The 27241-nt window shown below is 42.5% G+C and overlaps 2 protein-coding genes across 4 annotated transcripts in view; both read left to right on the plus strand.

Annotated features, from left to right (window-relative positions):
• LOC146970834 (solute carrier family 53 member 1-like) overlaps positions 1 to 14978 on the plus strand; it is a 229441-nt gene extending 214463 nt beyond the window's left edge. For 2 of the 3 annotated variants that reach the window (XM_085804688.1, XM_085804687.1), the window contains 12 exons: positions 460 to 609; positions 736 to 819; positions 2207 to 2288; positions 2574 to 2666; positions 2803 to 2900; positions 3046 to 3225; positions 4959 to 5124; positions 5325 to 5519; positions 6640 to 6806; positions 6897 to 7036; positions 8511 to 8732; positions 9667 to 14978. In XM_085804688.1, coding sequence (XP_085660814.1) covers positions 460 to 609; positions 736 to 819; positions 2207 to 2288; positions 2574 to 2666; positions 2803 to 2900; positions 3046 to 3225; positions 4959 to 5124; positions 5325 to 5519; positions 6640 to 6806; positions 6897 to 7036; positions 8511 to 8732; positions 9667 to 9721 — 1632 coding nt within the window. In that variant the 3' untranslated portion in view covers positions 9722 to 14978. The remainder of the gene's footprint in view (positions 1 to 459; positions 610 to 735; positions 820 to 2206; positions 2289 to 2573; positions 2667 to 2802; positions 2901 to 3045; positions 3226 to 4958; positions 5125 to 5324; positions 5520 to 6639; positions 6807 to 6896; positions 7037 to 8510; positions 8733 to 9666) is intronic. The other variant, XM_085804690.1, reaches the window with a different exon arrangement.
• Positions 14979 to 16459: 1481 nt separating this feature from the next.
• On the plus strand, positions 16460 to 24253 carry ttpa (tocopherol (alpha) transfer protein). The gene is made up of 5 exons (XM_085804723.1): positions 16460 to 16718; positions 18632 to 18785; positions 20662 to 20855; positions 21182 to 21292; positions 21850 to 24253. The coding sequence occupies exons 1-5, from the start codon at positions 16539 to 16541 to the stop codon at positions 22096 to 22098; spliced, it is 888 nt and encodes a 295-aa protein (XP_085660849.1). The 5' UTR covers positions 16460 to 16538; the 3' UTR covers positions 22099 to 24253.
• The last annotated feature ends 2988 nt before the right edge of the window (positions 24254 to 27241 follow it).

The following is a 27241-nucleotide window of genomic DNA, read 5'->3' on the forward strand; positions in this document are numbered from 1 at the left end:
TTTCTGGGAGAGGATTGTGATAAAGGATTTCACAGACCAACTATAGATACAAAATTTCAGGATGACCCAGGATACATTCAATCAGCTGTGTGATGTTCCCAAACCGAAACAAATGTTTCCATAACATTTTAGCGATACACTTTATATCGATACGTCTGAAAAACCACCTCATGAGAGGTAAAAATGTTTTAGTGCTTCCATCACCAGTTTTTTATTGCGATATTTAGGTTTTGCGCATTTCTAGGGGTTAATGGAAATACGCATACTGACATACAGACAGAGAGGGCAGCTCATCCTCAGGTCAGTGGACCACCTGCTCCACTTCCTGATCCATGGCCGCTCAGGTTGAGATCACAAGGTGTCTGGTCACTGTGGTGAATGAAGCCCACATTGAACACTGTTACATCATCATGTCTGTCTGATAACGTCTGACTCCTCTCCTCCTCTGCTTCTGTGTAGAACCTGAATTTCACAGGTTTCAGGAAGATCCTGAAGAAGCATGATAAGATCCTGGAGACGTCGAGGGGCGCCGACTGGAGGGTGGCCCACGTCGAGGTGGCTCCGTTTTACACCTGCAAGAAAATCACACAGCTCATCTCTGAGACCGAGGTACACAGACACACACACTGACATGACTCAGTAAGACCTGGACTGTGCATGTCCTCCACTCACCGTGCTTCATCAGTGAGGAGGAGGAGGAGGAGGGTGACACTCAAACCTTTCTGTGTGTTTCAGGCACTGGTTACAACAGAGCTGGAAGGTGGTGACAGACAGAGGGCCATGAAGAGGCTGCGAGTGCCTCCTCTAGGAGCTGCACAGGTCAGACACACACACACACACACACACACACACACACACACACACACACACACACACCAAGGTTATTATAGTTTTAAAATGTTCATGAGTTCCAGTCCTCATCAGGTTCCATCACTCTTAGCTATCTGTGGGTCGTACTCCAAGTCATCCCATATTGAGCTGTGGTGTTTTCTTCCTGCAGCTTTAGACATCTCTAAGAAAAATACAACTAAGCTGATGTTATCTGACTGAACTTTAGTTTGTTTTACATTGTTCATTGTAGTTTTTATTTAGTTCTTGATTTTGGAAAAACTTATTTTTATTTCAATTCACTAAATAATGTTAGTTTTAGTCTTAATTTTAGTGAACTATAATCCCTGACACACACACACACACACACACACACACACACACACACACACACACACACACTATGAGGTGAAATCAAAGTCAAAACAACCGGAAAGACGCGCAGCGACATGTGTGTGCACGCATGGTTACTTTGTTACGCGTGCGTGCGTTGTTACGCGCAGGTTGTACAGGCGTGCAGCAGTCATCACGCGTGAACGTGCGCGTGAACGGGGGGGCCACACACACACACACACACTCCTGCTGTGATCATGTTGCAGGAAGAAAAACTCACCCAAAAGATGTTTACAGGTCTCATCATTCTCCTTTTTGTTGTACTTTTTATTCTATCCCCGTCTCGTTTCCTCTCTCTCTTCTAAAACACTGAATGTTCAGATTGAATGTTTACACTAACTAACTAATGCTGAGTTCACATTACTGCCAAAGCAATGACATGGTATTAGATCTGAAACGGCAGCAGCATGTCCTCACACACTGAGGCCACAATGAGCTGAGTTTAGCTGTGTTTGGATGATGTGCTCCCACCCATAAGTAATGATCAGTGTAGTAATGTACTCATGGTTGCTGAGCTCTGATTGGTCAGAGCGTTGACATGTTGACATGCTGTGAGATCATCACTAGATGTTAGTTTTATATTGTTTTCATTTAAAAACTGGCCAAACCTTTTCTGTCATATTGCTTTATCATGTCCACCTCATTGTCCTCTGAAGAATGTCTTCACCATGTCTTCATCAGATCTTATTAATGTTTTCATCATGGTTTCATCAGATCCTATTACTGTCTTTATCTTGTCCATCCTGTTGTCCTAAGGATGTCTTCATCATGTCTTCATCAGATCCTATTAATGTCTTCATCATGTCTTCATTAGATCTTCTTATAATGTCTTCATCAGATCCTATTAATGTCTTCATCATGTCTTCATTAGATCTTCTTATAATGTCTTCATCAGATCTTATTAATGTCTTCATTATTTCTCCATCATGTTTTCATCATGTCCTCATCATAACATGTTGTTGACACTGTGTCTCTCTTCCTGCAGCCTGCTCCTGCTTGGACAACGTTTCGTGTTGGACTTTACTGTGGAGTTTTTCTTGTATTAATAGTGACTGTGGTCATTACAGGTAATACACACACACTCACACACAAGCATCCAATGATATTGTGAGATTCCTAGATCTGAAATGTCATTACGATACAATACGGTACCAATGACTTCATGAATCCCTAAAGGGAAATCCATTAGTCCGGCAGCTCAAGAATTAAAAAGCCTATGGCTGTAGGTACAAAGGATCTTCTGTTTCTCTGTGTCCGGCAGCGAAGAGAGAGGAGCCGTCTGAATCAGTACACATTACTTTACATGTGTCTCCTCTCTTTGTGTCTCTCTCTCTCTCTCTGTCTGTCTTTAGGAGCAGTGGTGATCCGCAGTGCAGATGACGTTTGGCCTATGGTCAGGATCTACAGAGGAGGGTTTCTCTTGATAGAATTCCTCTTCCTGTTAGGTATGTGCATGTACACACACACACACACACACACACACACACACAAACAACCACACACAGTTTGTTTGACTGTCTGTCTGTCTGTCTGTCTGTCTGTCTGTCTGTCTGTCTGTCTGTCTGTCTGTCTGTCTTCCAGGCATCAACACCTACGGCTGGAGGCAGGCAGGAGTTAACCATGTGCTCATATTTGAACTCAACCCCAGAAACAACCTGTCACATCAACATCTGTTTGAGGTCTGAGCACACGCACACACACACAGTTGTGCACACAAATGCAAAACTGTTGCAAAACCAACGTAACAAATATCTGAAACAGCTGGAATCACAGTGTTGTCAGCACTCAGCACCATAACAACGCTCCCTGTGTGTGTGTGTCCAGATTGCAGGGATGCTGGGAGTGCTGTGGTGTGTCAGCCTGCTGTCCTGTCTCTTCAGTGACAGCCTCCTGGTACCGATGCAGGCCAACCCTCTGGCTCTGTACGGCCTCTTCTTCCTCTTCCTCATCAACCCCTTCAAGACCTGTTACTACAAGTCTCGCTTCTGGCTGCTCAAGCTGCTGGTAACTCCACCCACTCATCCAGGCTTCATGTTGTTTGCTTTTTGAAGAAGTTAATCATGGTCTTTATTATGCATATCACGAAAATGTTGAAATTTCCCTAAAGAGGGCGATTGTATTAAAGGGATAGTTCAACATTTTGGCTAGTTCTCCAATTGCCATAATAACTATAGTTATAGCAGTAGGTTCATTACTTTAAGTTAAGGTGAATGGTACAGGTCCCCTGTCCCTCATCAAACTCATCAAATACACAATCCAACAACTCAACAAGTTGTGACCAGCACATTCACCACCCTATGAAATAATCATGTATAATTATGTAACATTACGACACATGAAGCAAATACTCGCTACGCATTTACCTCCAAAACTACTCTGTCTCGTAATGATACATTATTATTTCATAGCGTGGTGAATGTGCACGTCACAACTTGTCCACCAGAATGTTTTGGAGTTGTTGGATTGTGTATTTACACTTGTTTGCTATGGGCACTGGAGGACTGAACATGGACAAACCTAGCATAGACACCTGATCAAAGAGGATATGACAACACCGTTTGATACAGTTAATCATTCAGTGCTCCTTTCAAAATTGTCAACATTTAAACTCTCAGTTAATGTATTAAATTGGATCCAGTCTTACTTACTCGACTGCTCTCAGTGTATGCGGATCAATGATAAAACTTCGTCTTTAAAAGCCTGTGTGTTGGGAGTGCCGCAGGGCTCCATCTTAGGACCGCTGCTGTTTAGCACATACATTAATGACCTTCCATCTGTGTGGGATGAAGTAGGGACCCTGATGTATGCGGACGATACGGTCCTGTACACTGCTGGGAAAGATCCCGAAGAAGTAGCTGTGAAGCTGTCAATGGCAATGGAAAAAGTTACACGGTGGCTTCAGTACTCTCGTCTTACACTTAATACTAATAAAACGGTAACCATGTATTTCTCAAATAAACAACGAAATACTGTTTTCCCAAATATATATGTTAATGGAGAAATAATAAAAAATGTCAATGAGTTCAAATACCTGGGTGTGATACTAGATTCCACTCTTACATTTAAGGGCCATGTCAAGAAAATGAGCCACACGCTGAAATATAACTTAAAAATTTTTTTAACTTAAATTTTAGAAACATCAGGAACTCATTAACAGTTGAAGCCGCGAAAACTTATTTCAATGCCATGATTTTGTCACATTATAATTACTGTATGTCCTGTTGGTCTCAGGCAAGTCCATCTGTCCTGAAACCCATCAGGTCACTACACAAACAAGCTCTGAAAATATTAGACAGAAAGTCACAACAGTATCATCACTGTGAAATACTAAACAAATATAAAATGCTTAGCTTTGATAATCTAATGATGTATTCTGATGTCCGTTTAGTGTACAAAATAATTCATAATGTTGCCCCTCCCTCATTGAAAACCTTTGTTAAACTCTGCTCTGAGCACTCCACCAGAGCTTTAAGATCTGTCTCAAGTGGAGATTGTAATATTCCTAAGCGTAGCTCTGCCTTTGCTCAATCTGCCTTTTCTTTTAAATCTGTCAAATCATGGAACAATCTTCCAACTAATCTGAAACTTACTACTACTACTTACTACTTTCCCACAGTGCAGAGAAGATTGTAGTTATGAATAAAAAAACACTTGCCTCACAGTGAATTTGAATCACTCACCCTCCCTGAGTTACAGTGCAGAGACACTCATCTTCCTCACTTGGTCTCCCTCCACAGTTTCGAGTGGTGACGGCTCCGTTCCATCGCGTCGGCTTCGCGGACTTCTGGCTGGCCGACCAGCTGAACTCTCTGGGGGTGGTTCTGATGGACCTGGAGTACATGATCTGTTTCTACAGCTTTGAACTGGACTGGACCAATCGGAACGGACTCATCAACAGCGACGGTGAGACAGAGGAGTGAAGCCTTTTTACCTTTGCACTGGAGCACTTTTACGTATTAGTGTATAATATATTGTGTATATTGTGTGTATATTGATTTATTTGAATGTGTTGGATGTTTTGGACTGCTGCATTTCCTGTCTGCACTACAATTTAACCCTTGACCACAGACCCACACTCACCTGTGTACTGTTGTTTTCCACAGGCGCAGACGTTTGTAACTCCTACTCCTACGGCGTCCGGGCCGTCATCCAGTGTCTTCCTGCGTGGTTCCGCTTCGTCCAGTGTCTGCGTCGTTACCGGGACACCAAGCGCGCCTTTCCTCACCTGGTCAACGCCGGGAAATATTCCACTTCTTTCTTTGTGGTCACCTTTGCTGCTCTCTACAGCACACACAAAGGTAGAGACCCAAGTGCCCTACAGGTCATGTTCAGGATCAGGCTTTACTGGAATATACACAACACCCAGGCTTCAGTAGAGACACAACTTAAAGGGATAGTTGAGTTTATTTGAAGCGGGGTTGTATGAGTTACAAATGGCCCCTAAATATAATATCAGCAGTAGAGAGCTCTCTGCTCTCCTCCAGTCAGCCTTAACAGCTCATTGTGCTGGGCAGAGATACAGGTGCATCTCAATAAATTAAGAGTATCATGGAAAAGTGAATTTATTTCAGTAGTTTAATTCAAATTGTTAAAGTTATGTATTAAATAGATTCATTACACAGAGACTGAAAAACGTCATGTCTTAGTTTCTTTTAATTGTAATGATTATGGTTTACATTTAATGAAAACCTAAAATTCAGTATCTCAAAGAATAAGAATATAGTGTAAAAGTTCCCTATTGTGACCTAATGGTGTCACACTCTAATCAGCTGATGAACCTCCATCATATTCTACTTTACTGAGATGCACCTGTACAGGTGATGAACTCGGCCTATCAGCTGTTTGGGTCAGACTCTTAGCGATGTGTGGAAGAGGCGGAGTGATACAGTGCCTGCGTGGAGGAATACTGAGTGAGCTGGTTAGTTTTTTTCTCCGACCAGTTGATACACCGTAAATAATGTGTATATAGCGTTAGCCTACACTTATACTGAGATGGGACTTCTTGTAGGCAGAGAAGATAAATACAGTGTTAGTGTTCCTCTCTCTGTTGATCCATGAACATTAACCAGTGTCAAGAACCACAGCGATCAGCTCTAAGTGTCTGAACACGTTCCTTCATTGACTACTTTTGATCAGCTCTCATCTCCTGTTTTAGACGACGTGGAAAGTGGAATCCAGGTTTTAGATTGAGTTTTGCCATACACTGTTTTCTGTATTTCAGGTGATGTCAGGTGTTCAGGCTCAGATACTGACTAAAAATGAATACAAAATATGAGATTAATTGATCAGTAAAGTCACACAAAGCTTTCAGAGAGACGGTGAAGGTGGCCTGGAGTATCTGTGAAAACATTTCACCCATGTCTGATTATACAAGATGTAAATGGGAGCTCGTTCTCTCTCCCTCTCTCTCCTCCTCAGCTGAGAATCACACCGACGCTCAGATCTTCTTCTACTTGTACATCAGCTGTCTCTTGGTCAGCTCCTGTTACACGCTGGTCTGGGATCTGAAGATGGACTGGGGTTTGTTCGACCGTAACGCAGGAGAGAACACGTTTCTGAGGGAGGAGATAGTCTACCCACACAAGGTATGTGTCCACACAGGGAGTGGGGGGGGGGACAGGGGGCAGAGACAGCAGTGTCTGATGTGGTCCTCCTGTCTGTCCTGTCTCCCTCAGGCCTATTACTACAGTGCTATAGTGGAGGACGTGCTGCTGCGCTTCTCATGGACTCTGACTGTCACTCTGAGCACAGTGACTGGTCTACACGGCATCTCTGACATCCTGGCCACTGTCCTCGCCCCCATGGAGGTCTTCAGGTACCACACACATGTCCAGAGGGATACAATGAAGTGATGACATTTTCTATCCAGATTCAGATTCAGAATCCTTTATTTGTCCCAGAAGGGCAATTCAGTTCCTACAGTCAGTGCTTTTCAACCCTTAAAACTACCCCTTAAATCGGAGGGAGGTCAGAGGGAGACTTCGAATGTAGTGCAAGATGAAATTACCCACGATACGTAACAACACCATCTTAACGATTAAGTCGTTTTATTTTGTCGACACACGTTGTCGGTAAATTCACCACTAGCTGACTTGAACACAGTGTCATAATAAACGGGTCGACGTACCTGAAATAAATCAATCAGGGCAAGAACACGGCGAAGGCGTCTTTTGTTTCCTGCATTTCTTCATCATTGATTTGTCAAACAAAGGAAGATCATTAAAACCCACGCAACAGGTAACACAACAGCTGGAGCAGGCATTTTCAAACATGAATGGAATCCATGGAAACCCACCACAGGTCGTGGCTCCTACATCATCGCTACGCCTCTGAGTATGGTATTTTCTTCATGTGTCATAATTTTACATAATTATACTTTATAATCTCATAGAGTGGTGAATGTGCAGGTTTCAACTTGTCCATGAGAGTGTTTTGGGGTTATTGGATTGTGTATTGATGAGTTTGATGAGGGAAACATGGAAATACCGTTCGCCTCCGTTGTGTTAGCTGAGTAGCTCACGTCTCTGCCCCGCCGTTCTAAAAACAGCTTGCACCGACAATTAAAGGTAATGAACCTACTGCTATCCCTTTAAATCAGTCAACTGCACCCCAATGATTTTGAAACAAACTTTGACCATATTGTTCAGACAATTTCCCGTCTTTCACCATCAAACCGTTGAGTTGACATGTACACTGTACACTGAACAAAAGCAGGAAGAGCACAGCCATGATCCCACTCTGTCCCCCTGTAGGAGTGACATCATAACCCATCTATCCATCCTTCATTCATTACGTATACCACTGATCAACATAGGGTTGCACAGAGAGGAGTGGAGCCAATCCCATAATGCCCTGCACCTCTGGAGGTTATTGAGTGGTTTTAGTCAGGAAGTAGAGATTGTCACCATATTTCCTGTAACTGGACCGGTTGGTGGAGGAAACAACCACAGTGCAGTTATTCTAGTTTTGATGACTTCATCACATTTGACAGGTGGAGTGAAGGTAAAAGGAATAAATGTGGGTCAGAAAAGACGCAGTCAAGAGTGATCAATGTAGGATTAGATCTTTTACTTTACAGAATGAGTCATAAAAGTGAAGTCATACAACTGTTTCTGTGCTAGGAACACGTAGAAATTCACCTTCTGACCTTTTCAATTTGTTTTATCAGCAACTAAAATGAATGACAACACTCATATTTTCATTTTTCATATCTTAATGTTGCAAATGACAAAAGCTCTAATGAAATCCAAGTAAATCAGCCACTGACAGATGAGGTCTGTTCTCCTCAGGCGTTTTGTGTGGAACTTCTTCCGACTGGAGAACGAACACCTGAACAACTGTGGTGAGTTCAGGGCCGTCCGAGACATCAGCGTGGCTCCGCTCAACGCCGACGACCAGACGCTGCTGGAGCAGATGATGGACCAGGAGGATGGAGTCAGGAACCGGCAGGGCAAGAAGAGCTGGAAGAGGAGCTACAGCATGAGTCTACGCAGACCACGCCTGGCCTCGCAGTGAGTCTTTACACACACAACGTAGCAACACAATGACTCCTGCTGCAGAGGTTAACTGGTATCACACCAAGAGGGAATGACCAGGGACACCACACAAGGACCTAATTCAAGATTTAAAGGAGACATATTATGGAAATATCACTTTTTGAGGGCTCTTTAACATGTATTTGGGTGTTTTGTTTGCCTTCCAGCCCCCAAAATGAGAGAACTGACAAAAAAATCTGTAATTTTCAGGCTCCCTAGGTTGATATCCATGTGGTTTTATGAGCTGTTTCCTCGGATGTCTTCCAGTGATTTAACTAGCTTTCAAATTTTGCATAACCCCACCCCTACCTGGTACCAGTAGAAGGAGTGGGGTGGGGCAAGCAGTGGTTCATTTGCATTTAAAGGGACAGGCTCTGAAACCAGCCGTTCTGAATAGGGCTGTTCTGAGAGGATGAAAAGAGCTGTGATGTTTGATCCTTGAGGTATTTTGACTGAAGCATGTCACAGACATGTCTTTAAGACACCTGGGAACTATTTGCTCCACTGAAACTAGATTTAATGAGAATGTATGTTTTCTTTGACTTTTAGGTAATGGCTACACACAAACTCTCAGCTGCTTTGTTGTTTCCTGTTGACAGTGTTCACAGCAGTAAATGTATTTGTCCTGGATCTAGACTGAAAAACTATAATGTTATATTAAACATGTCTGAATTAATCAGAAAAGACTGAGTGAAGAAGCTCAGACCATTAGCTGATACCAAACAATCAAGATGACAGAACCAAGACTGGGGATTTTATTCCAACGTTCAAAACAGGTGTTAAATGTGAGGCTGGCCTTGTCTGCCAATGAGAGATACTGTGTAACGTCTGTTCTGTGTTGTGATTGGTAGCCTCAGGTCATGTGGTAGAAGCACAGTCTCTAAATCACTCCCTGCCCTCTGACCTCCAGGTCCAAGACCCGCGACACCAAGGTCCTGATAGAGGACACCGACGACGACTCCTGACATCAGGCCACGCCCCTCGCCTGGGTCCAGAATCTGTTCAAAGGAGGGAACTCCGCCTCTTAACCAAGGAATTACCCAGCGAGTCGGGCGTTGAACTCTGAACTGAGGATGAGTTTGAAGCTCTCATGCCTACATGATCATTTTTTCCAGTGCACAGACTTTGGCCTGGGCTCAGAACTTGAACAGACTTGACCAATCGGCCCCGGCAGGACGGCCATCGAGCTCCCACCTGCTTCCTTCAGTAATAAACCACGGGTGGGATTTTCACTCTGACTCTGTGAGAACCTTCTCTCCTTGACATCCACAGCCTCCCACAGGGGGACTCTGGACTCCGCCCGCTCCTCAGCCATCGCTTCGGTTCTCAGCCTAGCATGAACAACACAGCTAAATGGAATGCAAGCCGATCACCCTGACAGGAAGTGTCCCCGCTCCCTCTCAGTGCCACACAGCTCCCCCACCGGGAGAGGCCGACACTTCCAGCTGACTGCTATCAAAGTCAAATACATACCCCCTACCCTCTACCCCCCTACCCCGCCCCTTCAGCCCTAACCCACCTGTAGGTCCACCTATAGTCTGGACCTGGAACTGAACCCCAAGCCCCTTTTTACCCTGGAAGAGAATAAAGACGGCTCATGCTGTTGTCCCGCTCCCCCTGCTGGTCAACAGACTGAGCCCATGGACATTTGGTACCGCCGGTCAGTCACTGGCTTGACTGTCTGTGCTCTTCAGCTTGTCCCATCATCACAGAGCTGCCTACCTGCACCTTACATGCTTTACACACACACACACACACACACACACACACACACATACTCACACACACACTTTATAGGAAGACCCTGTACAGACCTGATATTAACATGGATCTCAGGTGATCTATCACAACTGATCAGCTCTGAGTTCAGGCATCCACTCTGGACAGATTTGAGATCTGATATAAGCTCCACTCCTCTCTCTCTCTTTCTCACTTTCTCTCTCACTTAAAGGGATAGTTCAGTTTTTTTTTAAAGTGGGGTTGTATGAGCTACAAATGCCCATTAAGTACACTACATGCAGTAGAAAGGTTTTTCTCTCTTGCAGTAGAAAGTTTTTTCTACTGTATCTACTGCATCTAGTGTACTTAATGGGCATTTGTAGCTCATACAACCCTACTTCAAAAAAATATTGAACTATCCCTTTAAACACACACACACAATGACAACAGACCTGTGTTGATTGGCTAAAAACAACAGAATTTAACCTGTTTATCTCCATGTAAATCAGGAGGTGAGAGCTGATCACTAGTCAGTGGAGGAGATTCACTTAGAGCTGATCACTGTGATTGATCACTGAACATTCAGGGTAATACAGGTGTGTACAGGGTCAGTTGGAGAATTGTAACGTTTAAGGACGGTGATTTTAATATGTTTTTTTTGTTGGACATGCAACATATAACACACACACACATACACACACTATAGATTATAGTACCCATGGTTGTAAATATTAAATGGACCAAAACAGGAAGTAGTGTGAAACTGAAAAACTACTGGAACAGCAGCTGGGATGACTGTTCAGCTGAGAAACAACTTGTTGTCTCTAGAAGAAGAAGAAGAAGAAGAAGAAGAAGAAGAAGGTGTGACGTGTTGCAGTGACTCACAGTCGCCCCCCATTGGGAGAGTTCAAACATTACTGCTGAATGTATGCCAACCTATTTATGTATGTATGGGTGGGAGAGATGCCTGAACACACCTGTCCTCACCTGTAGACCCCCCCATTTAAAAAAAACAAAACAAAACAACCCAAGGTGTTTTATTTAGTCCCCTGAAACCTTGAAGACTGGTTGATTGGAAGCTGCTGGTTCATGAAACAGTCTGTGAAGTTGGTTCATCCAGATGTGATGATGATGATGATGATGAAAAGGGGGGAGGTCACCTGTCTGTCACATACACCCTCAAACTCAGTCAACAGGAAGTTGAATCTGAATGAAGTGGCTCAGTATCTAATGCTGATACTAACACTGAGTCTTCTTTATTGACTAGGGTTTTACTTTAACTAGAGTCTTACTGCTTCCTGCTGCTCCTCCATGATTAACTGATGCCTTGATAAACCATTTTAACCAATTAGATCAGTAAAACAACAGTGTGGTGAGTATGACAACATGTCAGACCAGTTTAACATCCGTCATGACTGCAGCAGCATGAGGAGCTGCTGTTGAACTGTGGAGTTCTTCATCATGCTTCATTTGTTGTGTGAGTTTCATTGTTGGCTTTAGGTAATTCCGCCACCCTGGGATGTTTTCTTTATCTCCTCTTTGTTCGTTGGTGGTGTGGCTTTTATTCAGCAGGTCACACACAGACATCTCATCTTCTGCATATTGGCGGCTCGCTTCAGAAACTTCAGCACTGTAGACACCAGTGTCAGTGTGTGCTGCCAAATCACTGTCCTCCCTGCCCCACTGAGGCCGAGGCTGCCAAATCATTAGAGCCACCAAATTAACTCATCTGACAGGTAGTTGTTATTACACTGGAGAAAATGCTTTTAAATGTTTTTAAAAATGGAGGGCAGGCAGATTATAACTTGTTTTTTTTCACATTCATAAAATGTTTGGCACATTTTTCAAGTGGATGTTTGCTCCTCGGTGTCGACACTGATAATGAATCCTTACATATTGAGCGTTAGCGCTAGTTACAGATGTGATGAAGAAAAATGGTACAAATATAAACTGTGTGATCTTATTGTTTAATTAGCAACCAAGCTAAAGGCTGCTAGCAGGCTCATTCCCTTATTTTCTCTTTTATTCAACTTTTTATCGGCCACTCTTTACGACAGTGTGAACAGAAGAGCAGGCAGTTATCCTGAAGTTAGCTTGCTCGTTTATTCTTTTTTTGTTCATTTGCACAATATTACAAGCAAACAAAACAACTAAAATACAGCCAACCAGATGTGCAGGTGAGATTAAAATACCTGGAGGGGGTTATAAAGGAAATCTCACCTCATGAAAACAAAGAATAAAAGACCACAGCCGTATAAACAAGCAAACTTAGAAACATAAAAGAAAGAAGCAAAATCCCAATCAGGAGTCTAGCAGCTCAGCACTTAGCCCTGCGGGCGTCTCCACTGAGCTCACAGGAGTTGTATGGAGGAGAATCACTAGAAACTGCATTTATGATGACGCTTCAAAGGTGTGAAAATGAGCTCTTGGGGTAATTGAAAGTGCATTAGTGAGTGCAGCTTCTCCAGCCTTTGTTTTGTAAGCGCTGGTTTGGGATCAGTGAGATGAGCATGAGCAGCTCTCTGGAGCTTGACACAATCGTTCCATCCAGAGAGAGCGTGTTGAACTTTCTTCAGGACTTTTATTTCCTACTTCCTCAGGTTTTTAGTGTTGAGACAGATTGTCATCAACCATCATTCCTGTGTTCTTCAAACACTGACCTCAGGACAGTTGTGCACCTTCACCCGCCGCCTTTCTTTTTTTTTGTTGGCACTTCTTTAATGAATGTACCACAGAGCGTACTCCATGAATGTATGTTTCTCATTGAGACCACACAGAGATCTGCTTAAATGTAGCTTTTAGCTTTGCATTGAAAAGGCAGCAGATGTAAGGAACATGCTGATCTGTGTGTCCCAGCACAGAGCCAGGCTCAGGCTGACTGGGCTCTGACTGATTTGGACCATGATGCTCTGGGGTTGGAGACCAAACAAAAAAACAGCCTTTTAAATATTCCTTTATTTCTCCTTCTACATTCCAGGTGTTGCTTCATGCTGGTTTTACACTTGTATGTGGAGGTTTGTGAAATTGAGACAGACGGTGAAACTCTCCCCCCTTTTCCAGATGTTAAATGAAACCTGCCACTGGAGGACGGGCTGGGTGTCAGACCTGGTGTCTTGGTAACTCTTAGAGATAGTTCCAGATGTCAGTGTTAACTAATCAGATTTTATGCAGGCACTCTTCTGGAACAACGTTACTGGTGTTGAATCATTAATCAGCTGCAACATTTGGCTTTTGAAATGAAAACATGAGTCATGTAAAAAACTATATTCTCATCTTTATCCAAGCGAGACACCCAGCTCAGGTCCAGAGAGGCAGATCCTCCCGGACCAAACAGAAGTTCACTGAGAATGTCTTAAGGATTGTTTCACCAGTTGTTTGTTCATCAGGTCTTATGCAAGAGCACGTTCATGTTCTTCTTCCTGTTTGTGTGAGCGTCACAAGTCAGATCCACTAGCCTTGTACTGGCCTGATGATGATGCTTCCTGTTTGTGTGCGTACGAGTTTTTCTCATTGACCAGTTTGAATTGATATTTTAAGTTTGTCTCACTCCTTTACTCCAGTTGGGTGAATTTAAATCAGGTAGTTTTACATTTTCAAAACCTGTAAACTGTTTTTGAAGGCAGCGGGAGAAGTCCCATTTTTAAGTTGAAGTCATGTTAAATGTCTGTGTGAGGCTCCATGAGAGGCTGCACTCTGTTTGGGAAAGTTTCATTCACACAAATGTTGCCAAAGAGTGAACTAATGTATGAGGAGTCAGGATAGTGGTGTTACTGGAGCCGTTAGAAAAGCCATGTCATCATTACGTCCCCCATGGAGATGTGTAGGTCTGCTTTCGCCTGGTGAATGCCACGCGCTCTATTAAATGACTTCTGTGTGCTACATGTTTGTGGTTTCTGATGAGCTCATACAAGGACTTTGGCATCAAACAACCGTCAGCAGCAGGATCACGTGGCGTGAGTGAAGATATGAAAACAAGAAGCGACCAGCAGACACAGCCAGCAGAAGGAAGTGAAGGTCCAGGCTGCTGCAGCCACCGTGGAGCTGCAAACCTCACAAAGACTTTCTTCTTATGTCAAGTCCCTGATGAGTCTCAAACCCTGAACTTACTTACATACACACACACACACACACACACTGCTTGTCATCCTCCGGCCTTCAGTGGAGCACAGGGTCCGGAGCGTGGAACCTCACAGAGGACGTTTGGACTCGTTTGAAACACAAAGCCACTTTTATCGTCTCTTCTTTGTTAAGCTCATTTCGTCTATAAATGTTTGATGACCCGAGACTTTGTGCTCACTGATCGGACCTGGATCAGGAACATTCTGACCTCACCACAGTGTGACCCAGAGCTGTTGATTATACAATTCATTATATATTGATGATATATTGATTAGGAGCATTGTATAATCGGTGCCTGTGCTGTGGCTGTTGTCTTGTCGTGATGCTACAGAGGTGCCTGGTTCACCCTGGTAGAGTTTTTCAGTAAAAACACCTCAAACTGTTTGTGACTGAGTCTTATTCGTGTGTGTGTGTGGGTGTGTGTGTGTGGGTGTGTGTGTGGGTGGTTCCAACATCCAGCAGCTTCACCTCTCCTGGTTTGATCCACTACTTTCCAGTTGGGTTGGAATTCTATTTGGTTTGCATTAGGGATGCCACGATTACTTGTTTTCACAATTAATCGTGGTATTAAACGCCACAATTAATTTATCGTAAAGATTCCTAAATACCGTCTCTTCCCAAAAAAGATTATGTTGGAACTGTATCGGCAGAATAAAGGTAAACGCACAGATACTGGTCCATTTATTTATTTAACGTAACATTGAATTGGTAGGGATTTAAATGTCAGTGTGTCATTTGTAATAACATAAACATTTGGTATCAATGACAATTAATGACTTAAATATTTCAAACACTTCCCCTGGGGGATTAATAATTGGTCCTATATTAATTCTTTGTGTAAATACTTATTAATGTAATTATATTTTGACTATATTTGATTTCACACATTCAGTGTTGTGAAATTAATTAATGTGATAATCGGAATACCGTGATTATTTCTCTGATAATAATTGTACCAAGAAAATCTATAATCGTGACATCCCTAGTTTGCATGTGACACTTATTTATGTCCATGTTATCTACTACATAAATTACTACATAAATAGTAATACATTAAATACTTTTGAAGTAGCTACTTCTATACAGGCAATGTTTTTACCCATGTTAAAGTAAAGTGAAGAGGATTGTTTGTGTTCCTGCCTGGTGAGGAACTGTAATTGTGGATGACTGAAATATTAAATATAAAAGTGCTTCATAGTAATATTACATGTAATACTGTGAGTGCAAAATTAGTCAGGGGGAATAGGGCTGTTTGTGTCGTCTGAAAGGGGCATTGACACTACACAGTAAAAGCATTTTGACGTAATTGTACAAGTAATATAATAAGTACTTAGTTCCAAAATATTAATTCATTTATTGATAATAATATTAGTAGTATTCCATATACCTAAATCAGGCAAGGCAAGCATAGACGAAGGCAAGGCAATTTTATTTGTATAGCCCGTTTTTACATGGCATCATAACAAATCCTCTGTCCTTAGACCCTCACATCCACTGAGGAAAAACTCCATAGAAAACCCGTTTAACAGGGAAAAATTGGAGAAATTTAAATAAATAAATAAATAAATATGTATAGAAAAGATTCTTGTCCTCTTTAAAAAGGAAAAGAAAAAAGTTCTGTCAAAAGAAATGTCTTTTATTTTGAAATCCGGAAGTAGGCTACTCTATGGAAGGGTTTGCAGTAAATTTGAAGTGACCTACTTTATAGCACTGTGAAACTTTATTTCAACTTCTTTGTCGTCTTTGTCGTACCGTCTTTAATTGTTGGATTCAAGTCATTTGCAGCAGCTTCAGGGTCAGTAGCTACAGCCGCTCCACCTCTCTCTCTCTCTCTCTCTCTCTCTCTCTCTCTCTCTCTCTCTCTCTCACTCACTCTCTCTCCCCCATGTCCAGCCTCCCTCTCTCGGCCGGTGTCAGTGCCATGTAAGCGGAGCAGCGGTCGACATGAACGGGGCTCAGCTCAGCGAGCTGCCGGACTCCAGTGAGCAGCTGGAGCCGTACGTGTTGAGCCTGCGGCGGAGCGCCTTGCAGGCCGCCGAGCTGGCCGCCGTCCGGAGCTTCTCCAGCGGCTTCCTCATCAAGTTTCTGCGGGCCAGGGACTTCGACGTGGACCTTTCTCTGAAGGTACACCCCACACCCCGCAACACAACCAGCAAACAGCACTCATTCACCCGGAGCCACCGAGCCTTAACTTTAGAGAACTTTGTTTCTGACGGTGACGGGAGCTGTTTCACTGTTTGACAGTAAATCCTACATCATTACTGCACGTTAACAGATCTCAGAGCAGCAGACATTGTAGCTACAGTGCAGCGCGCATTCCCGTGTCCTGACATAGCCTACATGTTATTTATTGAGCAGCACTGTCAAACGGGAGCACTGGGGCAAAGTGGAGTGTGGAAGTTCGGCCCCAGTCTGGCCCATATGGGCCTACCTCCACACCACGGCACATTCCAGCTGTTATCAGCTGTGTATGTAGCCTACCATAATTGGTCCAGATGTGGAAGCAACACCTGACACCATGTGGCTCAAGTTTGGACCAGATTTAGTTAGTGTGATTAAATATGTTGTGTATATCACGTGGTTCTGGTGTGTTTAGCCAGATACTTTCTATATTGTACTTGACTTTGGTTTAGCCTACAGTGTTCTCTTGATACATTGTATGACTACATTTTAATAATTGTTATCCTACATTATAATTAGCCTAGTTCCGTTTTTGACTCACTTTTGATATTTAACCCATGAGGTCATTACCATAATGTTGGTGTGATCAACTGTAGGCTATGTGTGGCTTCTGATTAATTCATTGATGCTCAGATCTTCAGCAGAATTCCAGAAACCTGAATATGTGATCAACACATTTGAGTTTTTAAAAAAACCAGAAACCCTTTCCTTAAAGGTTTCTCAAGAACCTGTAACAAAGAATGATTCACCTGTTGAGCTTGAGCGCTTCCTCCATGGAACTACATCCAGTCAGTGTGTGTGTGTGTGTGTGTGTGTGTGTGTGTGTGTGTGTGTGTGTGTGTGTGTGTGTGTGTGTGTGTGTGTGTGTGTGTGTGTGTGTGTGTGTGTGTGTGTGTGTGTGTGTGTGTGTGTGTGTGTGTGATGCTTCCCTGCACTCCATGACTCAACACAATTACTGTCTACTCTTCAGTCAGTCAGAATGTCCTCACTGCTCTGTAGCTGCTTCACTTGTTTCGACTAATTCTGTGTTTAACCAACTGTGACTGTGACAAACAGAGAGTTTATAGTGAGCCTAAATAGAATAGAATAGAATAGTCTTTATTGTCAGTGTACACAAATGGACAATGGAATTAGTGATGCACTTAAAGGTCCAGTGTGTAATAATTGTCAAGGTTTATTGGCAAAATCTGAATACATTACCCATGAATATATTTGTATAAATGTATAATTGCTATAAAATTAAATCCGTGCGAGTGGGTGAGCGCTGCAAACTAGAATCTGAATGCTAGATATCACATTTTACACACTGGACCTTTAAAACTACTTAAAAACAACAACAACTACTACTACACTAACAATAATAAATAATGAATACAAATGAGAAATAAATCATCAAGAATAGGGACACACACATAGGGCACTGTGGATGAATAGAAAGATGAATGAGAAATGTAAGAAATGGTCCTTTATTGCAACTATTAATATTGCAGGTATTGAAATTAGTAGTAGCCTACAATCAAGTATCAGTCAGATATTTTTACACATTGCAGATTGTTGTTGCTGACTCATCATTCCTAAAGATGGAAGAAGCGGTTGTGTGGTGGAGAACAGCAGCGGCCATGCTGCTTGTTGTCTGAAAGCAGCGGGAGCTCAGCCAATTGGGTCAGAGTTGTGCTCACATCCTCAGACACATTTATCAGTTTTTATTATGACTGGGCAGCTTGAGCTTTGTTTTGACTTCCTACTCTGACGTGACACAGATAGAGGAGAGTAAAGGTTAGAAAACATTCCCTCTGTGCCAGCTCTTCACTCGTTGAATTCCCTGATGTCCCTGAACATGCCCGTGTCCCGTGCAGCTCCTCCTGAACTACCAGCGCTGGCGGAGGGAGAGTCCGGAGATCAGCGGCTGCCTGTCTCCTGGCTCCGTGCTCAGCCTCCTCAACACATCCTACCACGGCGTCCTGCCTCAGCGGGACCACAGCGGCAGCAGGGTGCTCGTCTACAGGATCGGTCAGTGCACAAAACCTGTGTTTGTCTCTGTGTGTGAAGGGTTAGAGCTGACTAACGATTACTTTCATTATCGATTAATCTGTCGATTATTTCTTTCTTTCTCATCTTTTTATTGTTTGGTTTTAACATGAATCATCTGTTCATTTGTATACAATAGTTATAGTGGAAGCACAATATGAATTCGAACCTCTTCCACCCTGTCAAACCCTTGTTCCCCATATACTGAGACTTACATACATTGTCACACTCATACATTCTTGTATATATGAATATACAAAGGTAAAGAAAAAAACATATATATATATATATATATATATATATATATATATATATACAGTATAGTCTATCGATGATTTAAACGATTAATCGATTAGTTGTTTGGTTAATAAAATGTTGAAAAATGTCAATCAGTGTTTCCCAAACCACCAGATGACGTCCTCAAATGTCTTGTTTTGTCCACAAACCAAAGAGAGACTCAGTTTATTGTCATAAAGGAACAAAGAAACCAGAAATATTCACATTTAAGAAGCTGAAATCAGAGAATTTGGACATTATTGGATTATTAAAATAGTTGACGATTGATTTAATAATCAATTATTGTGTGATTAATCAATTAATTGTTGCAGCTCTAAGGGTTATTAACACACAATCAGATTACTGAACTTATTTATTCATTCATTTATTCATGTAGCTTCATAGACTGAGGACCAACCCGTCATGAGACAGTTGAGTGTTCATTGTTCCTTCCTACAGGTAAAGGATGGAATGTAACAACAAACAAAGCCGTGTGGGGGTGAGAGTGATGTCGCTGGGATGGAATAATAATAACATCTTCTTCCTCTTCCTGGTTGCTGGGTTACTGTTATCACCTGACACACAGGGTTCTATGTTCCACCTGTGTATCAGGCCTGTAGGAGCCATATGTTCATTTGAATGAGCAGACTTCAGTTGTCACTGTACTACTATCATAGACATATAAACACACTGGTCACTTCTACAAAGTCGTACAATCCAGGAACTAATGTGGTGTTTACATATCAGATAATTAAACCAATTATCCCTAATTGCACAGTTGTCATCAGGGTGTTCCTGGTAGAAGGAAATACTTTATAGTTCCTAGTTCATGACGTCAGTCAGATGCTTCCTGATGGTTAAAGGGAGTGTTGATTTTCTTATTAAGTCCGTTCATCTTCCTCGTAAAATTGTGCTGATGGACAATGATAGTAGAAAGTATCGATCATTTGATCAGTTCCTTTGCAAATGACAAGATGGTATTTGATTAGTTTTCCTATTAATGTTGTGTTGTAGTTTTCTTAGTTGACTAACACTCAGGGACGACAGGAACAAGACAGCACTCAGCAGCAACCAGGGTTTATTGAGAGACACAATATGACAGACGCACAACAACCTGTGAAACATCCAAGGAAAAACCCCCTGTGTATGGAGGCCCAGGCTTCTTCTAGTCTGATCTGGTCTACACCTTACAGTTCACTTAGTCCTTGACCTAGGACCTGCTCTTCACTCAGCCTAAGCTAGTTGTTGTCACTAGGCTAGTGTACATGACATCTTCAAACAATATCAGGGAGTCTGATACTGTTTGAACAGACAATCTTGTAGTTTTCACACATAAATATTAAACAACAGTTTAACTTTGATACTAAATATGAAATGTAAACCTTTGCAAAACTGAATGCACAAAACACAAACATGATTTTTTCTCTCCACCAATCCAAGACCATCATTTATAAACTAAACCCAGTTTGCCTGCAAAGTTTGAAGGTACAAAGTTGTGTCCTATTGGTTCATCAGCCAACACACACACTGATAGAGACATGTTTGACATATCTGACATGTCTGTCTGTCCGTCCGTCTCCAGGTCAGTGGAACCCAAAAGACTGGACGGCCATCCAGGTGTTCAGCGTCAGCCTGATGACATCAGAGATCATCTCCATGGAGACACAGACGCAGAGGCGGGGTCTGAAGGCCATATTTGACCTGCAGGGCTGGAGCCTGGGCCATGCCATGCAGATTAACCCTTCCCTGGCCAGGAGGATCTCCTCTGTGCTCTCAGTAGGTCCTCCATTACTGCTCTCACTGTTCACCAGCTTCAGACGGGCCTTCATCCACAACAGTGTTTCAATCGCTATGACGACAAACACACAGCAGTTGGAAAAAGGAGAACATAGCTCTTAAGTAACAACATTAAGACAGATGTGACACCACAGGACATTGTGATAACAGACCGATTTACCAATCTGATCTGAGGTCAGCGTGTTCATCTCAGCTGTCCTGTCTGTTCCCAGACCACTTAGTGTGTGATGCATCTGATGTTCCTGTACCTGACTGACTAAACACGTTGTCATGTGTGTGTGTGTGTGTGTGTGTGTGTTTGTCAGGACTCTTTTCCACTAAAAGTTCGAGGAATTCATCTGGTCAATGAGCCGATGTTCTTCCGGCCGGTCTTTGCCATGATCCGTCCTTTCCTGCCAGATAAGATCAAACAGAGGGTAAGGTCTTCAAAATGCCCATCTGGTCTCTGACTCTGTTTCTGGTCTCTGACTCTGGTCTCTGATTCTGGTCTCTGTTTCTGGTCTCTGACTCTGGTCTCTGACTCTGGTCTATGTTTCTGGATTCTGACTCTGGTCTGTATTTCTGTATTCTGACTCTGGTCTCTGACTCTGGACTCTGACTCTGGTCTCTGTTTCTGGTCTCTGACTCTGGTCTCTGTTTCTGGTCTCTGACTCTAGTCTCTGTTTCTGGTCTCTGACTCTGGTCTCTGTTTCTGGTCTCTGACTCTAGTCTCTGTTTCTGGTCTCTGACTCTGGTCTCTGTTTCGGTCTCTGACTCTAGTATCTGTTTCTGGTCTCTGACTCTGGTCTCTGTTTCTGGTCTCTGACTCTGGTCTCTGACTCTGGACTCTGACTTTGGTCTATGTTTCTGGATTCTGACTCAGGTCTCAGACTCTGGTCTCTGTTTTTCTGGTCTCAGACCCAGGTCTTGGGTTCTCTTGTCCTTCCCCATGCAGAGCTGAGCTCTGACCCCCAGCCTCCTCTGTCCTCTGTAGATCCACATGCATGGAGCCGACTACCATGACACTTTAGGGGACTTCTTCTCTTCAGACATCCTGCCTCCAGAGTATGGGGGGGAGGGGCCTGGAATCGAGGAGGTGTGTCAAGACTGGACCAATCAGCTGCTGAAATCTGAGCCGCTCCTGCAGAAGATCGCCAGCCACCCAACAGGTGACGTCAGCATGGCTGCTGACGAGTGCTGGATCTCAGAGGAGGCAGACTCTCAACAGTTCTCAGAGGGATGATGTATGGAGGTCAGTGTGGACCTTACACACTGCTGACCACTAACTGCTGCTGGCTCAGTTAGCTGGGCTCAGAAGATTTCTCCATCAGATGGATTTGAGTTTACATGATATTGGTCCTCCTGTTACAGTCCACTGCTAGTTCAAGGCTAACCACAGGGTGAAGCCGACCACTGCTCCACCAGCTTAACTGAGAAAAACAGGACTGAGCCATTATACTGTGAGTATTTTGACAGATATTGTAGCATGAGTCATGGTCATGACTTACATTTCATTTTCCCTGACAAAAGGTGATGATGATGATGTGATGTTTGTGGTTCTTTACCAAACAAACATGCTCCCTCACATCCAGAGAATGTGTAGCAACACAAGGCTTCATTTATGGTCTGTCACATATTTCACCTTTATCAAAGTAAGCACTTCCCATGATTTGGATATTGCACTTAATCATATTGTGATTTTCATATTATTCCCATTGATTGTTCAGCCCTAATTGAATTATTTTATGATTTGAACAAAGTTAAACAATGTTATTTTGAGCACAGCTGCACAGGGGCATTATTATCATGACTCAGCAGTTCTCTCCTGCAAAGACCTCTCGTGCTGTTGTTATTACCAACATATCTCCACTTTTCCATGCAGTCCTGACAGTGTAAAGGGCTTGTGCAAAAGGGAGTCCATTATTTTAAGGCTACTAAATACATCAATGCTGCATCTTGATCTGTGCATTTGAAGGGAGCCACATGACATGACTTATAAGTGTTTATTATAAGTGAAGTGTGGTTATGATTGGAATGTATGACTGTATGTATTGATGTCTGGGTATATCATTGATGTTATACTGAACTTTACTGTATGTACCCTATGGACCCCAGGAAGATTAGTGGTTGCCAAGGCGGCAGCTAATGGGGATCCATCTAATAAACAAATAGACTCACAGCTGAGAGAGCTTCCAAGTCGCTGTTACAAATGTCAAGAGTGGGGTTGTAATGGAGGGTTTCTTACTTCTGAAATTGAATATGGATCTTCTACTTTCACCTCTCTCTCTTTCGTTTCTCTTATCTTTGCTTTTTCTCAACAGTGACGATCTCACTTTTGTGCCTGGAAGTTAAAGGTCCAGTGTGTAAAATGGGGGGAAAACCGTGATATCTAGCGTTCAGATTCTAGATTGGTCACCGCTCCCGTCGGCAAAGTGACTAAAAACAGTTCAACACTGGAAGATCTGACCGCCATCTGAGCAAAGATTAGCTGAGCCAGTGGATGTCGCTGTGAGTTTTATAATGGCAAAAAAAACAAAACATCGTAGAACGTCCAGTCTAGTCACAGACACTCAATAGAGCATTTGAATCTTATAAGTTAACAGTTAAGATTTTGCTAATAAACATTGACAAATATTACACACTGGGCCTTTAAATCATGACTTTAAGTTTGGATGTAATTAGCCTAGCATAGCATAAAGCTGTGGAGGACAGCTAGCGTGGCTCTGTAAGTTAAAAACAAACTATCAACACTGTTATTTAATGTGTTTTTATCTCATTTCTTTATCCTGTGCACAAACTGTTGAATTTGTTAGGAACTTCATTTTATGAATGTTACTGAGTGTGAGGATGTGGACGTCACACAAGGGACATGTCCAGTTGTTCTTCGCCTGGATATTAAAGGGACAGTTTGACCGTTGTGATGTGGTAGTCGTAGCCGTCCACCTCTGCTTCAAACAAACTTGTTGCTATAAAATCCATTGGAGCTCCTGGAGTCTAAACAGTTTCAAGCAGTTTGTTGTCATGTTGAAACATGAACCCTGCCTCCCCTCCATATCATCTCTCCATCCAGACCTTCATCTTATCAGCTGACCAAACAGATCCATCCTGTCTTCTCTGTGTTCATGGTTCATCATTTGACCCTCCAACCCTGCACGGATAGGTGGTATAGCAAATGGGTGGATGGATGGACCATCATCTGTACTGTGATAACAATAATAAGAACAACTAACGACATTATCAAAGTGGTATTATTATGACACAATGGGTTTCATCGGTCATAACATGACTGCTTTTGGACATATTCTGCATATTTCCAATATACCCAGGTAATAAAAATGTCAATTTTCTGTACTCACTATGTATTCATATGTAATTAAAAATATAGAATAGGTTCATAATGACAGGGGTTGATTTTATCTGTGAATTCTTAATTTTTTTTTTTTTTAAAGAAAGAAAAGTATTTTCTGTATTTTTATGACATTGATTTTAGTTGTGATGGTGAAGTTTTAACAACAACCTTTATCATGCTGTACATTTACAGTACTTGCTCTTTTTGTATTAGGTGGACAGATCATATTAATATTTGAGCAGAGACTATATTCACGTTTGCATGTAGCTAATGTTTGTGCACATGGAAGAGTGGATGGAATTCAGGACTTTGGTTATGAATTTGGTTAATAAATGGTGCGTTGGAACAAATACACTCCCATGCTATTTTATTCTTGCATGTTTCATGTTTAGCACCTGGTACACAGAGAATACAATTTAAGCTGTAGCTCAGGAATATCATAGGTCAATGTAGAAAGGGGTCCAAAGTTAACCAAGGCTTAACTGGGTGCAAATACCGTATGTGTCAATACAGCAACTGACAGTGAAAGTGCTGAAGTACACTTCACAAACCTAACAACCATTATTGCAGTTATTTCATTGAAACTTTACTGACATTTTCCCTGTGGATAAACCTTTATTTCCTTCTGCTGACTAAACTAAACTGGAGCTGGGAGGTCAAAGCCAAACAGCTAGCTGCTGACAGAAGCTTTTGGAAATCCACGGTTCTATTTAATGACATGAAAAGTGATAATTTTCCTGTGTGTCCTGTTGTTATGATCTGGAACACATGAGCTGGAAGTGGGTGTGTGGGTGTTAGTAGGACACACACAAAGTATTTAAAGGGATAATTCAACATTTTGGCAAATTGGCCGACTGCTATAATTCCTATAGTTTCAGGAGTAGGTTCGTTACCTTTTATTGTCGGTGCAAGCTATTTTTAGAACAGCGGAGCAGAGCCACAAGCTGCTCAGAGCTACTCTACGGAGGCTCATGGCATTTCTTGGTTTCCCTCATCAAACTCATCAAATACACAATCCCAACAACTCCAAAACGCTCTGGTGGACAAGTTGTGACCTGCACATTCACCACGCTATGAGAGAATAACACAACGCTATGAGACGGAGTTGTTTTCGAGGCAAATACAGAGACTGCTTGCTGAAAAACTGTCCCTGAAGGCAACACGGCGCATCAGCGGTTTTGCATGAATTTACTTCGAAAACAACTCCATCTTGTAATGTTCCATTATAACCTCATGGCGTGGTGAATGTGCAGGTCACAACTTGTCCACCAGAGCGTTTTGTAGTTGTTGGGTTGTGTATTTGATGAGTTTGATGAGGGAAACCAAGAAATCCCATTAGCTGCCATAGTGTAGCTCTGAGCAGCTTGCGGCTCTGCTCCACTAAAAATAGCTTGCACCGACAATTAAAGGACCTACTCCTAAAACTATAGGAATTATGGTAATGAGCCAATTTACCAAAATGTTGAACTATCCCTTTAACTTTCCTTATGCTTCTCCAGGTCTTTGCATTGAGTGCAGATTAAGACGTAGTAGTTTGTATGTTAATGTCGGCCTATTTGTAATATTAATTTTACTTTTACATTAATACTTTTTTACGCTAGATTGAAGGGGTTGTAAAATTATGATGAGTTCTTTTGACCTCACTAAAAGATCTGACATATGAGCTTTCCCACCACTCACATTAAATCATTAACATACAAACACTACTGAAGCTTCTATCAAAAGTGTGTGTGTGTGTGTGTGTGTGTGTGTGTGTGTGTGTGTGTGTGTGTGTGTGTGTGTCACACTACTCAGACCTTTGATCAGTGTTAGTGGGTCAGTAAACATCAGCCCAGTGAATGTTATCTACCCTGCAACACTACACAACCCAGACTCCAAGGCTCAGTCCCCCCCGACAGTACAACAACAGCTCACTTAGCATATGCTCACACACAGACACACACACATCTGACACAATGTGTGTCCTGTTGTTGGCCAATTGCAGGTGATGTCAAGCTGAAGAGTGCATTGTTCACCAGCTCTGTGCGTGGGGATATGATAACATTTGAATTCACAGGTATTGTATATAGTGACTCTCCCAGACTCTGCAGCGTGTGAGCAGACCTTCCTGTCAACCCACTGACAACCATGTTTCCCCATCAGGTGTCAGCTGTAGAAACACATCTTTCATCATCTCTCCAACCACTAACTTCCCCTTCACATCAGTGCCACAGTGTTTGCTCAAAGTTACGCCACCTTCCAAATATACACAACTTTACACAAATTAAAATGACCAAGTACACACAGTGAATCACTATACTTCATATTGGCTCAAACTCAACTTAAGACCTGTGTGATTAAAGTTTGTTAAAGCTTGAGGTTCTGTCAGTGGGCGTGTCCATAGCTGCACAATAGACTCCAATGATTTGCCATGAAAAGTCAAAGTGTTTCAAACACACATGGTCCCCAAGCCTGTGTGACTTGTGTGTACAGTGTGACAAGAATGAAGAAACCTGGAGAGAGAAAAAACAGCTCCACAGCGCTCCCTAGAGAATTAAAACTCCAACAGTGACTGTACTGATGAATATCTTTGAGATTGTTCTAGTCAGTTGGAACTATGTGCTGTTTTTTATGCTTTGCATAAAGACTGCTGGCTAATAACTCTAGAAATCAGGACAGATGTGATGTAATGTTTAAGCTGCATGTCTGCCTTCTGTTTACGTGTTTATGATTGGCTGTCATCTTTGAAAGTGACCTCTTGTTACATCACTTTTTTTTTGCTCACTTGGTGCAGTGCAGGCTTCAAACTATATCCATCATAAACTGTCAAATCCCTCCCAAATATTATGACACATTTAGTCTGCTGACAATAATTTGGTTTCTATGACGTTCCAGATATCTGCCTGACACGTGACTCTGGCTCCACCTAGAGGACACAGTTGACAGTGCTGCCACGCTCCTTGAAAGCCACGGCAGACCGTGCTGACTCATGTGGATTTATTTACAGTGGTAACCAAAATATAGTACTACACGTGGTAGCCTATATTTAAGAGGTTTC

The sequence above is a fragment of the Trachurus japonicus genome, chromosome 17 (assembly GCF_045865225.1).
Source record: "Trachurus japonicus isolate A0001 chromosome 17, Traja_1.0".
In the NCBI taxonomy this organism is placed as follows: Eukaryota; Metazoa; Chordata; class Actinopteri; order Carangiformes; family Carangidae; genus Trachurus; species Trachurus japonicus.